We start from the raw sequence: 15,873 nt of genomic DNA on the forward strand, positions 1-15,873 counted from the left end.
ATACAGATGCCCAAAGGAATCCGTAGGAACTCCATGAGGTTTTCTGCAGTTACCTGGAGACACCTGTAGCTTTCCAACATTCTCCACTGTATACCTTCCCATTCTGGACATCTCTTCCCTAGTAATTTTACAATTCTTCTGCAGCCACTCAAACTACACAACTGAAGCTCGCTTCTGCTTATATGCAGTGCAGTGCAAAGTGCAAAGTAAACTCTGGGTGCAGCCCATCCTTTACACAGTAACTTAACACATGACAGCAGACAAAGACCAATTGACCCATCTGGTTTGCCTTGCTGACATTCTCCCTCTGGTTTTCTGCTATCCTGGGGAGATGAGCACACAAACTCCCATACTCAATCCCTCCCTCCATGTTTTCCACCCAATCCTGCATCTCCACTCCCACCATCACAGTCAAAAACACACATCAGCCCACAATTTATGATTTAATAGCTAAAGCTCACACACATTTGTGGGCACATTAGTTAACTATTGGAACCCCTCTCTCATGTGATTTCTTAACTAGTGACAATCACTATCATCTGGTCTTTCTCCAGATATGTCCATTTCATAGTCAATCTCATGACTTCAACAAATCACAGAACATTTGACCAATGGTTAATTATCCTTTGTAAGGAACAGCAAGACTTCATCCTTCATGGTATATTTAACATTTACAAATCTGTAAAAAATCAAAGAGGAATCAGACAATGCTTGAAATAGAATACTAGTGGAGGTGGAGGTCAGAATTTGTAATGGAATCTTCGACATGCTTGGGTCAGATATGAAAGACACTGCTAGAACAGGATTGAGTGACTGAGTAAACCTAGTGACACAGCAGTCCATAGGGTAGCCAAAGGGTATCAGCAGGCCACAACTCTTCAGAAACCAACTGGGTCATTACTGGTAGAGCTTATGTACTGTATAGTAAAGTGATAAGGAGAAGCCAAATGGATGAATGAATAAAGGGCTGTTCAGCTTGGAAAAGAGATGGCTGAGGGGGCTTAAAGAAGTAAATGTGGACTTGAAGTAAATGTGAATTGGTTATTTATTCTTCAGATAATACAAGGGCTAGGGTACACCCCATAAAGTTAGCAAGTAGCTCTTTTAAAACAAATCTGAGACTATTCTTTTTCACTCAGTGCATAATTAAGTTCTGGAATTCATTGCTAGAGGGTGTAGTTTCGGCAGTTAGTGTAGCTGTGTTTAAAAAAAGGTTCATTTAAAGAGGGATAGGCAGGGTTGTCCTCTCTCCCCACTCCTGTTTGCCCTTTACTTAGAGCCCTTGGCTGCGATTATTAGAAATAAGGGGGAGATCCAGGGGATTCGGGTAGGAGAACAGGAATATAAACTTTCGCTATTTGCGGACGATGTTCTCTTTACTGTGGCTAACCCTTTGGGATTGCTTCCACATCTCGTTAGAGTATTAAACCAATTCAGTGGGGTTTCGGGGTACAAGTTAAATATGGACAAATCAGAGATACTTAACATTTCTCTCAGTTCTAAAGAGGTGTCTGCGATACAGAAAGATTTCCCTTTTAAGCTGGTTAAGAAATTCCTCAAATACCTGGGCGTTCGGATAGGAGCTGATCTTTGGGACCTTTATTCTTTAAACTATGAGCCTACTTGGGGTACTATTAAAGATGACCTTCAGAAATGGGAAAGGTTAGAACTTTCTTGGTGGGGGAGGATCTCGACCATTAAAATGAATGTTTTACCCCGGCTCCTCTATCTATTTCAAACTCTACCAATCCCAATACCGGCCGTAGATCTCCACCTGTGGCAGCGACATCTGCTACGCTTTTTGTGGAAAAGACGACCTCCTCGGGTCAGTAGACGAGTTTTGCAACTACATAGAGATAGCGGGGGACTAGGCATACCCAGTCTACAACTCTATTATGTAGCGGCCCAAATACGGTATGTTATAGACTGGCATGTGTCGGGGGCAACATAAGCGCTGGGTGCAACTTGAAAAGAATACTTTGGAAGGTATTCCCCCAAAAATATTAGTATGGCTACCTCCCTGTGCACGGATCGTGCCATTTCATTTGGCTCCCTCTATCGCCCACACTCTACGCATATGGGATACCTGGAAGAGGGAGATTCTGGGAGATTGGTGATTTATGGAACATGGCCCTATCTTCTATAATAAAGCATTCTCACTGGGTGTTTCTAGGAGTGTGGCCGGTAGGTGGGAGTCTTATGGCTGTACAACTCTAGAACAGGTGTGGGGTCAGGGAAGACTTAAGGATTTTGCGGAAATATCTGAAGAGTTTAAAATCCCAGAGTCTGACTGGTATTTTTACACTCAGCTTAGGCATTATATGGCACAGAAGGCAATCAAGTTGGACCTACTTAAGAGCAAATCTCTGTTTGAGGGATACTGTGATTTTGCAGATAAGAAAGAAAGCCTTATCTAGGATTTATACCTTGCTTAATAAAGAATTAGACACCCCACCATCCCATATTGTACAATGGGAAAAAGATCTGAGTGACAAACCCACACGGCAGGAGTGGTCCGCTTGCTTTAGTGCAGATAAGAAAGGGTCTGTCTCAGCTTCCATTATAGAACAAAACTATAAAATGTTGTATCGCTGGTATCTGACAACAGTGAAATTGCATACACTTTACCCAGCGGTTTCGGACCAATGTTGGAGAGGGTGTGGCGATAGGGGTACTTTCCTGCACATTTGGTGGGAATGTGGTCATGTACAGGGATATTGGGATATGATTAGCGGTCTCATTTATGAGATCATGCAGGTGACTACCTCTACATCCGAAAATCTTTCTTTTGAACATCTATCCTCCCGAGCTTGGCGATCACAACACTTTCCTAATACAACAGTTTATCCAAGCGGGTAGGGCACAGATCGCTGCGTTTTGGAGGCAGCAGGAGGTGCCGTCTCGAGCAAGGGTACTCCAACGTTTGACTAAAGTCTGGTATCTTAACCATCTCACGGCTATAAGATGGAAAAATCTCAAAAAGCACCACCTCCAGTGGTCTTGTTTTGAAAACTGGCAACGGGGGCAAGTGGCTCAGACACCACAAGTCTCTGGGGGACCAGAGTGATGGTTATCCATAGTCTGTAGAAGTAATGTACTCCATCGTAATCTCAGTTGTCTTCTCTCATGAGAACTGTAATTCATTATCAATCCCTAGCAGGATAGAGATATATTACTGTATGTTGTGTAACCACCCACTTATTATTCATTGCAATGTTTTGCTCTGCTCAGCTTTCGATATATCCACTTTAAGGATAACAGTGATAGGAAGGGGAGGGGGAGGGTTTGGGGGTATGGGTTTAGCATATTATACAAAACCACACATGACTGTATTTTGATGTTTAATCTTTTATTTATTGTTGAATTCTGTTATACTTTTTGTACTGTTAGATATGATATGCAAACAGTTGTATTTTCATGCTTACAATATAAATTAAAAAAAAAAAAGGTTCATTTACTGTTTGGGTACTTGCAACTTAGTGGGCCACTGTTCAACACAGGATACTGGGCTTGATGGACCCTTGGTCTGATCCATTATGACATATCTTATGTTCTTATGAGCAACACTACAGGCCACGGGGTAGCCAGGCTGATACCAGCAAACTACAATTCCCCAGAAACCAACCTGATTGGTGCTGGCAGTCAGTGGCGGCCAGGTACTGTCTAGCAAATCCATAGGGACCTAGGTGGCTGGATGATCAATCAGTGGTCTCACTGGTTTGATGACTACTTGAATTGTTACCGGACTTGAAGGTGAGAGGAGGGGCTCATTGGCATTGGATTGGATATGGGAACTTTGTTTATCACTATTCCAGGCACATGATTATGCAAAGGAGGGAGACAAGAAAAATATGGACTTCCACAATTGGTCAAGTTTCTATAGCTGGCAGCTAGGATACATCCTTAGTAATATGGACCAGAATAACTGGGCAGACTGGATGGACCAATTGGTCTTTTTCTGTCATCGATTATGACACTATTTAATAACTGGCCCTTTAAGGACTTTGCTGGTTCATAGTGTTCATTTTTTTATTTGAGTTGTGGGGCCGGGGTGGGAGGAAGGGGGAAGATATGATTGTCCCCTCAGGAGAAAATGCATAATTATAGCTGCGAAGGGGAAGGAATTTTTAAAACTCAGATTTTCAGCTCATGGCATTGCATGTTGATTTTCTGTGGAAGGAAATCAACATGACATCACAGTATTTTTACTTGGTGTTTTAGGCATGTAAGTAACAGCTGTTTGAAATGAGTCATACATCAGTTTCTGCAGCTGAGACAGTACTAAAAATTGCTGAAAAGATTAAAAATTTGCCAGAAATTAAGCAAAGGTTTTTTTTTATGTGGGGAACATTTGGTGAGCTCAGTCAGGAGAAAAGCAGCGTGGAACCCATTTAGTTATGGAAGTAAATCCTAATAATGGTTATCATTAGGAGAAATAGTTTGAATTACATTGCACAGCAGACCTGCCAAGACTCCTGCATTTAGTACAAGTCTCCTGCTTTGGGAGTCTATCTCCCATATAAAAGGAGCAAGGAAACTCCCACCAAACACAAGAAAGACTTGAGTAGGCCAACCATTCTGTGCTCCTTGTCCTGCAGCATGGAGAGTTCAAGGACAGCATGGGAAGTCTAAGCTTGTGCAGTGCTGCTAGCCCTGTGGTCACCTCCTACTCATGGGGCCAATGCAGTAACAGTAAATCTGTGCGGAAAACTCAGTGTTGCGTGCCCGCTTTCCTAATGCCACCCAGCCACCTCTCCTGGGCCTGCGACTGAATATTTAAATGAGGGGTCATGCTGCCAAGGAGGCGCTAGGAATGTGTGCCCCTAGCACCTCCTTGACAGTGGGTACCCAAGAGAGGTGGCTGCCAGCGGGTTAGGAAAACGGCCGCTCAATGTGTGCTGGCACACTTTTTAATTTTTTTGGCCCTTTTCGTTTCTCCCACTTAATATCGCCACAATATTAAGTTGGAGGAAGTACAGAAAAGCAGTATTTTCTGCTTTTCTGTACACTTTTTTTGGGCTGCTCGGAAATTAACGCCTGCTCTGGGCAGGCATTGATGTCTTTTTTCCAATTTATAATTTTATTGAAAGATACAACAAAGGTAATGAAACAACATTATGGACATCACCATCCTTCACGGTCCCCATTCCCCACCCTCCCCCAGCCCAACCCTAACAACTTTTATGGATATATAGCACCAACGGGTTAAATACATCCCAGCAGATTATACAGCAACAGACCTAGAAGCTAAAAAAAAAAACCCCATCCATAACCTGAGCTAATATATTCTGCTTAAGAGTTGCAAAAGAACAAACAATGGCAGGCAATACGGGTCAAAACACACAAACTAGCAGGTCCCCCAACCACCCTACATGGTTCTATTTAATATCGTCAGCAACAGGGAGAGCTTGTAAATCCCCTCACCAATCTTTACTTCTTGGATAGCTTCATTCCCCCTAATCTAAGAATAAGGCAAACAATAGGGGCAATAAGGGGCATCCCTGGCAAGTGCCTCTGTGAACAAAAAAGGATTCGGAGTATCCACAGTTTACTTTTACACAGGCTTGCGGGCAGTCATACAGTTTTCAAATCCATCCAATAAAATGATGGCCAAAGTGCATTTTTTCCCCCCAAGACCTTAAACAGAAAATTCCATTGCACCATATCAAATGTTTTCTCAGCATCGATGGACAGCAGAACTGTCGGGATATGAGCCCTTGAGGAGAACCACAATATATCAGTACTTTTACAAACATCTACAGCCATGCGGTGAGGAATAAATCCTGCCTGGTCTGTGTGAATCAGACTACTAATAAATGTGTTCAGCCGATTCGTGAGAACTTTGGCCATTATTTTAAGGTCTACATTTAAAAGGGAGATTGGTCTGTATGATCCACAAAGCAAGGGATCTCCCTCCCAAGTTTAGCCAGAACAGTAATCCCTGCTAAAATGGAACAGACTGCAAAAGAAACCCCATAACGGAGAGCATTAAACATGTTTGTCAAAGGTACCACTATATAAGTTGCAAAAAACTTATAGAATTTAGGAGAAAAGCCACTGAGGCCAGGGGATTTATTGACTTTTAAGTCCCTGATGACCTGTAAGACTTCTACCGATTGAATCTCGCTATTTAACATAAGTTGTTACTCTGCTGATAGACTGGGCAATTCTATTCCCTGCAGAAAATCATCAATCTAGTCTACCTGAATATTATAATCACAATTATACAGTTTGCTGTAAAATTGAGAGAACCTGTGCCTAATATCTATGGACGAGGTTAATAACTGGCCCCTGCCCCCACCAAGTCCTTCACCTTTGTAATTTGATTCAAAAATTCCCAGGACTTCAACTTGTGGGCCAACACCTTCCCAGCTTTGTCACCCCATTCAAATTGTACCTGATTAGTCGTTTTTAGCTGATGTGCAATTAAATTTACATCCAGGGCATGCAATTTCTCCCTAAGCGATTGGATTTGAAGTTAAACAAAACCTAATGGATTCAGTTTATGTAATTGCTCAAGAGCAGAAATTTTAGAAAGCAACGAATTGCTCAATCAGGCTGTCTCCTTATTCTGGAAAGATGCCTGAGAAATTAAACACCCCCCTCAAAACAGCCTTGAGACACTCCCAGAGAACTAGAGAGACATACCATCCACATTACTGAATAAAAGATATTCTTTAATCGTGCCTTGCAAAGTGAGGCAGAACGATTCATCAGATAGTAAGGAATTGTTAAGTCTACAAAATCTATGACCCCCATCTAAATTTGTAAATAAGTCCAACCAGTCCAGGGCATGTTATGGACCAAATATCCATAGCAGTTACCCAAGACTATAGTAGTTTATCCACCCACAAATGGTCAATACGGGAGTAAACATTATGAGCTTTAGAGAAAAAGGTATAATTCCTTAATTTAGGATGACTGTCTCCAAATGTCCACCATATTCCATCTGTTTAAATTTACACCTAGGACCCCCTTGGTGTTTGACCTCCCTGGATGAATTATCCACCTAAGGAGCATATTAAAATCACCTCCAATAAGTAGTTTACCTTCAACCCATTTATCCAAAGTTGCAGCTAAATTCTCAAAAAAGGGGCCTTGGTCGTTTTTGGGTGCATAAACATTTGTTATGTTTTTGTAAGAATGTGAACCCTGGGCTGAGATGAGAAGTGTCTTCGCCCACAGGGAGGAGCCCTGTGAGCCTCACCAGGCGTAGTCTCAGTGGCATGAAACACAGCTGTAGGTAGAGACTTTATTATGAAGGAAGGAAAAAGTAATGTCCACAGAGCTGGAGATATAATAGTAAAGTTCAGCGCAGTGGGGAATACCTAGAGTGATGCCACAGATGAGAAGATCCGGTAGTGACCCACGGAGCGGGGTATGCTGAGGATGTCTGTACAGAAGATTTGGTAGAGATGCTGGAATCCGGAAGTGGCTCCCATAGTTGGTGTGTAAATACTCTGTAGCGTAAGAAATGCTGAATAGCTTCTACTGGAGGAAAGGCGGCAGTGGCCCGAGGCTCGGGGTACACCGTGGAGAATCCTCATTACAGTTCGTAATGTAGAAGTCAGTAGAGGTACTCACAAGAGATGGTTCCAAGAGAGAGAGACCCGAGAAGCAGGTCTGGTAACAGTCAGGCAGGTAGGCCCTCCGAGGAGCAGATAGCCAGGAACGCAGAGGAGCGGGTACGCAGAGCGTCGGATGCCAAGACCAAAGTCAGGAACAGGAAGTCCTCGAAGGAGGAAGATTCAGCAAGAGGGAACTCCTTGCTAACTCATAGAAGGCAAGGGCCGGTCAGGCTAAATACAATAGCGGATTGACGTAATCGGGAGGGGATGCCCCCGAGGTTCCCGCCATGACACGTACAAAGGAGGCACCTAAGTAATTCCAGATCCAAGATGGCGGTCGGCAACGCCCATGCTATCCCGGGAGCGCCAGAGAGGTCGGCGGGGATTAGCAGAGACTGCCATTCTTCCTAGACTTGAAGGTGCAGGGAGAAAAGAGGTGAGCATGAGAGGTCACAGCCGTCTGCGACAGACAGGCGTAACATTGATCAGAGTTATGAATTCACCCCCCACTTCAATAAGGAGAATATACCTTCCCAAAGGGTCACTAGAGCTCTTCTTAATTTGACATACAAACTGGGCAGAGAAGAGGTGGTCTACTCCTGTGTATTTATGACCTGGGGAGCTGCCGCAAAAAAATCTCTGCAAATAAAAGTAAGAGGCCATAAGATACTCAGGCTTCTTCTTCAAATGTGTCTCTTGAATAAAGGCTAGAGAGACTCTCTGATCCACCAAGTCCGCATACAATTTCCTCTTCCTGCAATTGTTTAGACCTTTTATATTCAAGGAAAATATTTTAAATCGGAGCCATCATGCTAACATTAAGGTGGAGACATTAAGGTCACATAACAGATCTCCTCCCACTCCCGGCATAGGTAAGAACTCAAAGAAACTGCCCCACCAATATACTTCCTGGTCCTAACATCGATCTCACCAGAACATGGTGTGCTTTATCACCATACCTCGAAAGTACCATAAATTATGAAACCCAATTCCCCCCCCCCCCTCAGAAGTCATATCAAAGTAGAAATTGTATAAAAATGAAGTACTGCAGCTCTCGTATACATGACGCATCTTTAAGATCATGAGAGGTCTTGAACGAGTAGATGTGACTCTGTTATTTACACTTTTGAATAATATAAGGACTAGGGGGCATTCCATGACATTAGCAAGTAGCACATTTAAGACTAATTGGAGAAAATTCTTTTTCACTCAACGCACAATAAAGCTCTGGAATTTGTTGCCGGAGGCTGTGGTTAGTGCAGTTAGTGTAGCTGGGTTCAAAAAAGGTTTGGATAAGTTCTTGGAGGAGAAGTCCATTAATGACTATTAATCAAGTTTACTTAGGGAATAGCCACTGCTATTAATTGCATCAGTAGCATGGGATCTTCTTAGTGTTTGGGTAATTGCCAGGTTCTTGTGGCCTAGTTTTGGCCTCTGTTGGAAACAGGATGCTGGGCTTGATGGACCCTTGGTCTGACCCAGCATGGCAATTTCTTATGTTCTTATGTAATAGCTGAGCTCGATAAAACCGAAAAAAGGACTGAGCTAGCACCAATACTAAGAGCAAAAAAGATAGAAACAACAATAAAGTCAAGACATCGAGTCCTGTTTAAAAATGGATCCTCCTGATTGCCGTTGAAGTTGTTAACCTTCCTTCTCCACCCACTGCCAATGAGGGCAATCTTCCCAGCGCGCCGCTGATGTGGAGGTCGACATGTTAGAGGCAGAAACCACAAAGCCCAGCTCTGCCAGAATGGCCTCTGCTTCGCCTGCCATTTTAATTTTGTGGGTAGACCCTTGCACAGTGAATGCCAGTCCAAAGGGATACAGTCATAGATACAGAAATTTTTGTCCTGGAACTCACTCCAAGTTTCTGTGGACCTCTTCGGTCACCATGCACAAGCGCTTCGAGATGATGAATGTAACCTCGCAGCTGCACAAAGAGAAGTGCCGTTTTCTTCCCAATAGAAAAACAAACAGTTATATCTCGCAGGTGGTCACCGATTTTCTGGCCCAAGGTGCGATGAGTCCGCTCAATGAAAATATCAGACACACGAGGGTAGGCCGAGGCCTCTTCAGAGTCTTGCAGAAAGCCGCAAAACTGTAAAATCATGGCCTTCAAATCAGTATATTCTGGGCGTTCCGCAGCTCCTCAAAATTGGAGGTTACATTGTTGGGACAGGTTCTCAATGTCCGAGTTTTTCAGCGAGGACTGTATTTTCATCTCGCAGTGTTGAGTATTTTTTTTTTTTGCAAATCTTTAAGCTGAAGAGCGTGGATGTCCAGGCTCGTGCTGTGCTTGCCCACGCGACTGCCAATATCCAACAGCTCCTCTCTTAATTTAGACATCATGGCGATCATCTCAGATTTATTATTTTTGATGCTTTTGCAAAGATCACAAAACCATTAACGAAATTCAGCACGCATAGGTAAGTCAGGTTTCACATGTGAATGCAGCAAAGTTGCAGAGTTCGCCTCTGGAGTTAGGTCGGCCCCGCTTGTAGGCCCCGAGTTGCCATTGCCGCTGCAAAAATCTTCCCCATTCTTCGAGAAAGCAAGGAAACTGTCAGATCCATAGCTTTCTTCTTGGCAGTCATGCCTGCTCTCTTAGCATCCCTCCGATCTGGGTGGTGGTGGAAAAGCTTCACTGATTGCTGCAATATAGCTTATGAAAGGCTATCTGTAAACAGGAGAGCTGTCTCAAGCAGCCATCTAGGTTGGTGACATCAATCTCCAGGCGTTAAATTTGAGAGTAAAAATGTGCGGGTCGGTCGCATATTTTTTTTTGATCTGGGGAGAATATCTAATAGCCTCCTCAACGTGTATTTGCATGTGATGAGTGCTATTAGTTTTGCAGGGGGTTGACGCATGCTTTGGATGCGCTAATCCCCTTATAGAATAAGGGGTTGTGGATGCATGTCCAAAACCCACGTCCAACCACGGGTTAAACAGAGGGCACTGTATTTGCATTGGCCCCCATGTGTTTCCTGTTCAAAGCAGAAGTAACCAGGGAGGAAGAGGGCTGCAGGGACTGGCATCAGTGAATTAGAGTATGTGAAGTATTGTTGGTCCCAGATGGATTTTAAAACATGCTTGCGCGAGGGAATAAACAGTTTTTCCTAGTCCACCAGTTTGCCCAGTTCATATTGAGGTCTTCAAGACCCTTCTGGTTCTTCATCTTGAAGGTTCCCCACTTGAAAAAAAAGATACAGGATAGAACAGTAAACCCATATCTAATGGAAATTGTTTTAGAATATGTAGATCAGTAGAACTCTGACACTTCAATAGCAACTCAGGGCACTTCTCCAGGTGGTATAAAGAGGTGCTGCACCAGTGTAGGCTGGGTTATTTTCTCTGTATTTTTGTTTTCTGTGTGTATCTGTCAGTATGAGAGAGAGAGAGACTGAAATTCTATTTGGGTTGGGTAAGTAAAAGGAGACCGAGAAAGTTTAAGATAGCTTGGATTAGAGCCCTCCCCTCAAACCCACCATGATACGGCACAAACACTACACAGACTTTTAGGTCCAAAAAGCCTCCTCCTGCCCTCCCCCCCAATTGCAAAATTGAAATGGAATGTATGCTGCTGCAGCAATTAGCCTATTCTCTCCCCATCCCCCCTCCACCCTTGGTAAACCCATTCCAAACGTTCCTCCAAACCCCTTACCACAGCCAGGGGCTGGGGCAAGCTAACAAAGCAATGCTGAAGGGGTGCAGGAGGGCGGGGCCTCATTACAATTCAAATTTGTGATTACAGGGGGGAGTGGGAAGACGACTTTTCAGGCCTTTAGGCCAGTAATGTTTGTCATATTTTGGGGACTTGGGGTGGGCCAACAGGCCCACTAGGGTTTTAAAAATTTTTGTATACTTAACTGGGTATTTTTTTTTTTTAATCCAGCTGGTTAAGGTATTTCTTAGTTTGCTCATCTTTTTTATTTTCTCATTTGCATATTATTTTTATTTACAACTTTTTCCTTTATTCTCTCTGGCCTCTTTGCCCATTCCCCTCTCCAAGTTCACCAACTATTTTTCCCCTGTGCAGGTACTAGGTGGTAGCAGGAACTACTCCCAGAGACCCGAGTGTGGCAGCTCTTCCTGGGTTCTGGTTCCTCCCATGTTCAGTTCTGATGTAGAGTGAGTGGCTCTCTACCACAGGGGGAAGCAGTTCCTCCCCCCCCCGGCCCATGCTTACAACTGTGTCACTGTACTCTGTCAGCTCTCTCCCACCTGAGCTTGCAGTACCTCCAAGGCACCAAAATATATGACAGTGTAGCCCAGGGGCAGATTGTAGGAAAATATCAGCATGGGGGATTTTTTTCAAAATAGGCCCACAGGTTACATATACATCTCAGATACCCTTGTGCGCTTTCTGTAGAGCACATGCTTCAACAGCTCCCAAAAGCATGCCAAGTCAACCCTTTAGAGGTACATCACGTGACCTGGAGCTAAAATATCTCTAATGTAAATTTCACATTTCTTTTAAATAACTAAAAAGAACATGCCCTAGATTAGGGATAAGCAAATTGGAGTACAGTCCCTTTTCCATCTATCCAACTAGTTGGCCCCAGCAACCCTCCCTTCCCCTCCCCCCACAAGTTTGGGTAACACAGTAAATGACAGTAGAAAGAGCCAAGTTGTTCATCTAGTTTTTTTATTTTTATTTTTTTACAGTAGTAACTGCAGATTACCTCTTTTCTTTATTTCTGTCCTTTAGCTACTAGGGATCCTCTGTGTTTATTCCACACACTTTTGAATTTCATTACTGTTCTGGTCTTCACTACAACTATTGGGAGGGTATCCCATGCAATCACCACCCTTTCTGTGAAGAAATATTTCCTACCATTATTCCTGAGTCTCCCTCAGAGTTTCATATCATGACCCCTAGTTCTACAGATTTCTTTCCATTAGGAGAGGTTTTATTCTTGTGCATCATTAATGCCTTTCAGGAATTTAAAAGAGTCTGCTTCATATCTAGTCTCTCTTCCAGGGTATACATATTCAGGTCCTTTAGTTTTAATTTCATATGGCCTTTGATGCAGACCCCTCACCATTTTGGTTGCCTTTCTCTGTACTGCTGCCACTCTAGTCTCTATCCCTTATGAAATACATGTTGTGTTCCGCGCCTGCGGCCGTCTGCAGGCACGCCCCTCTACCTGAGCTCTGTGGTGGCCGCTGCGGCAGCGTCAGGGCAGATTGACCTACCTCATGTGCCCGGTGCCCTAGGCATCGGCTAGCCGCTGGGTCAGGAGCCATCCCTGCTCCTCCCTCGCGGCAGCTAGCAGCGTTCCTCCGCGGCCCGAGATCAAAGATGGCCGCCGCCATCTTAGGCGCGAGGCCACACCTCCTCACCAGAATTAAAGTGACCTCGTTCCTTTAATTGTCTACAGCTGATTCCAATCCACTGGGCCAGAGGAAGTATAAAAGGAGACCATTCCTTGACTTGACAACTTCTGTGGTTGGTCAGGTCTACTTGCTTCGGTGAGTTCTTGTGCTTTGGATCCTTGTTCCTGTCTCGTCTTGATGTTCCTGGTTCCTGACTTTGGATTGGCAAGCAGTGATTCTCTGGTGTGTGACTTCGGATTGGCAAGCGGTGATTCTCTGGTGTGTGACTTCAGACTGGTAATAGACGACCCTCTGGCACTTGACCTTGGACTTCCTCTTGACCATCGTCCCCAAGGGCCCAGCTAAGTCCCAGCGGCCCGGGTCCCTACGGACTCCTCCCGGGGGGACCGCAGGCTTCCAGGGGTGAAGCTTCAGTCAGCCCTTGCACCGAATCTCTTGACCTCTCAAAAGGTCCACCTAAGTCCCAGCGGTCCGGGTCCCTACGGGCTCCTCCTGGGGGGACCGCGGACTTCCAGTGGCAAAGTCTCACTTCCTTTCCTTGATGTCACCACTCTTTGTCTACCTCCAAGGTCACCTCTGTCTCCAGTGCCAAGGGTCAGCTGGTCACGTCTCGCCACCCGACGGGAGAACCTACGAGCTAGTGGGATCATGGGGCTTACCGCGGATCATGATTACCCTCTAAATGCACAATGATATTGGGAAGCTGTCGTGTCGTGACTTGACTTGGTAAAGTGCAAGAGGAAAGATCTGGCGGGTATTCTGAATATGATGCCAGGTACAAGGGTTGGGTTGTCAGATATTATAATCCAAATGAGGGATCATACAGAGTCTTTGTGGAATAGGGGGGTGTTAAAAAATTGAACTGCCAAATTGGTAAATGGCTGATCAAACAGGGTGGTTTTTGGATAAGGCATGATTGGTCGTGGGAATTGGTTGGAGGGGTTTTTTGTTTTGTTTTTTTTAAGAAGTGATGGGGTCCATCTTTCGGACATCGGAAATGACTTGTTCAACAACGCATTGTAGGAAGGATTGGAACAACAAATCCGGTATGTTTAGGGCCGCAGTGGGGGAACAAAGATAACCAATGGTTATTTTTGTTTGTGGCGGAAACCCGAGCCCTAAGTGGCATGTGGTGTATTGTATTGTAAACAACATTGGAGGGGGAGGGGGAAAGTCGTGTAGCTTGGGGCTGCTACACGGGAAGGCCTACGAGCAAGGGGGGGGGGGGGCGATGCTCAGGCCATGCGCTTACCCTCGCTGGGGGCAGTGGCGGGGTAAGAGAGGGGGAATACCAACAGAGTCTTACCATTGGGACGCAGTAGTAAGTGAAGAGGGGGAAGAAGGAAATAATGAGGGGGCATATGTTTTGGTTATATTGTATAATAAGTTGAGGGGCTCGGGTTATGTACGTAATAAACTGTGGCCTTGTTTCAAATCCATACTGTTGTTCCGTGTATTTGTATATGGGGGAGTGGAAGAAGCGAGCTGCAGGTCTTGCTTCCTTGTTATAATTTATTACTATATACCTGCAAACACCAGCAGGATGGGTACATGGCCTACATGTTTCCACTGCCTGGACAGTGAAAAAAAACTTGCAAGGGTGCAGAGGGAAGAAGACACAATGAACGCTGTTTTCATACAAAACTTATAAAACCGGCACATTTGTTCTCACGTACCCCGCAGCAGTTTTTGTTTTTTTTTTAAACTACTCAACTGGCTACTCATGAACAGTGTGAAAATAAAGACTGAAAAGACAGCTAGCTCAGAGGCAACTTCTCCGCCAGTTTCATGTAATCGAGGGTTTGTCTGTGTGTTACCAACAAAGAATCATCACACATTAAGGGGGCAAAGGTGAATGTAGACAGTCTGCTGCTTCTGTTCAGAAAACAAACTGGCAAGCAGAACAGATGGTGCCCACCAGAAGAGGGAAATTCCACAGAGCGCAAAACCAAGGAGAAGAAACTTACCATTGTCTCTGTTTGCTGCAGATCTAAGCTTTGGCAGTCCTCCTTGAAACAATCCTCCCAAACCTGCTGGTCCACCTCCACCAAAACCACCACCACCACCTCCTCCTCCTCCACCACTACCGCCGCCGCCACTGCCACCACCGCCGGATCTCTTAGGAGCTGTCAAAACAAAAAATAAACAAGAAATTGTATAAAATGTAGCCAACATTTTTTAAAAATGAGGTTTACTTTTCTAGTCATCCTCGCAAAACTTTCAGGGCAGATATTCAGCCATGAAGCAGCTAGTTGAGTTAGCCAGATACAGCTATCCTCTGCTATCTTAAAGGTAGCCGGATAAGTATATCCTGCCAACAGCCCTATGGCATGACCAGAGTTAGCCGCATAACTTTTGCGACTAACTCTGCTCAGCCTGGAAACACCTCCCACCCACAACTTATGCATACAGCTTTGAATATAGCCGGGTAGCCATTTTGACAGATAACTTTTCAGTTATCCATCTACATGGCTTTTCAATATCGACCTCTCAAACAGGGGCTGCCTTGTACCCAAAAGTAATTCACATGGAGGTCCACAATCTACAGAGGATCCATTTACATTCCTGCTGGTCTCTGAAGTTTTGCAGACCATTTCCATGACTGGAGAATTGGTTTGTTGGAAGGAAAATAACGACTCAAGTACAATGCCTCAAAATGAAGAGGCCCCAGCTGTGAATCATTTACATCAGTCTGGCTCTGCTATGAGCTGCTGTATTCTATTGCTCTGGGCCGTGCTTCCTCCTTAATTAAATTGCATGGTCATTGTACTGTAGTTTTTGAATGGCACCAAGTAACGTGGAATATAAATCAAATAAATAATAGGTCAGTCAACCAACTGGATTTGTAAAGTATTCAGCCAGAAATCATGCATCTGTATGTAGTCTCTATCTCAATCTACATGGATAGGGTATGTTTTGCGCCTTGATTTCTAAGGATTCAAAAGCATTTTCCTATTTATAGCCA

The 15,873-nt window shown here is 44.3% G+C and overlaps 1 protein-coding gene across 3 annotated transcripts in view; it reads right to left on the minus strand.

Moving 5' to 3' along the window:
- Positions 1–15,873, minus strand: part of WIPF1 (WAS/WASL interacting protein family member 1) — a 140,000-nt gene that overhangs the window by 15,528 nt on the left and 108,599 nt on the right. For all 3 annotated transcript variants that reach the window (XM_029605822.1, XM_029605823.1, XM_029605824.1), the window contains exon 4: positions 14,876–15,034. In XM_029605822.1, the coding sequence (XP_029461682.1) occupies positions 14,876–15,034 (159 nt within the window). The remainder of the gene's footprint in view (positions 1–14,875; positions 15,035–15,873) is intronic.

The sequence above is a fragment of the Rhinatrema bivittatum genome, chromosome 6 (assembly GCF_901001135.1).
Source record: "Rhinatrema bivittatum chromosome 6, aRhiBiv1.1, whole genome shotgun sequence".
NCBI lineage: Eukaryota > Metazoa > Chordata > Amphibia > Gymnophiona > Rhinatrematidae > Rhinatrema > Rhinatrema bivittatum.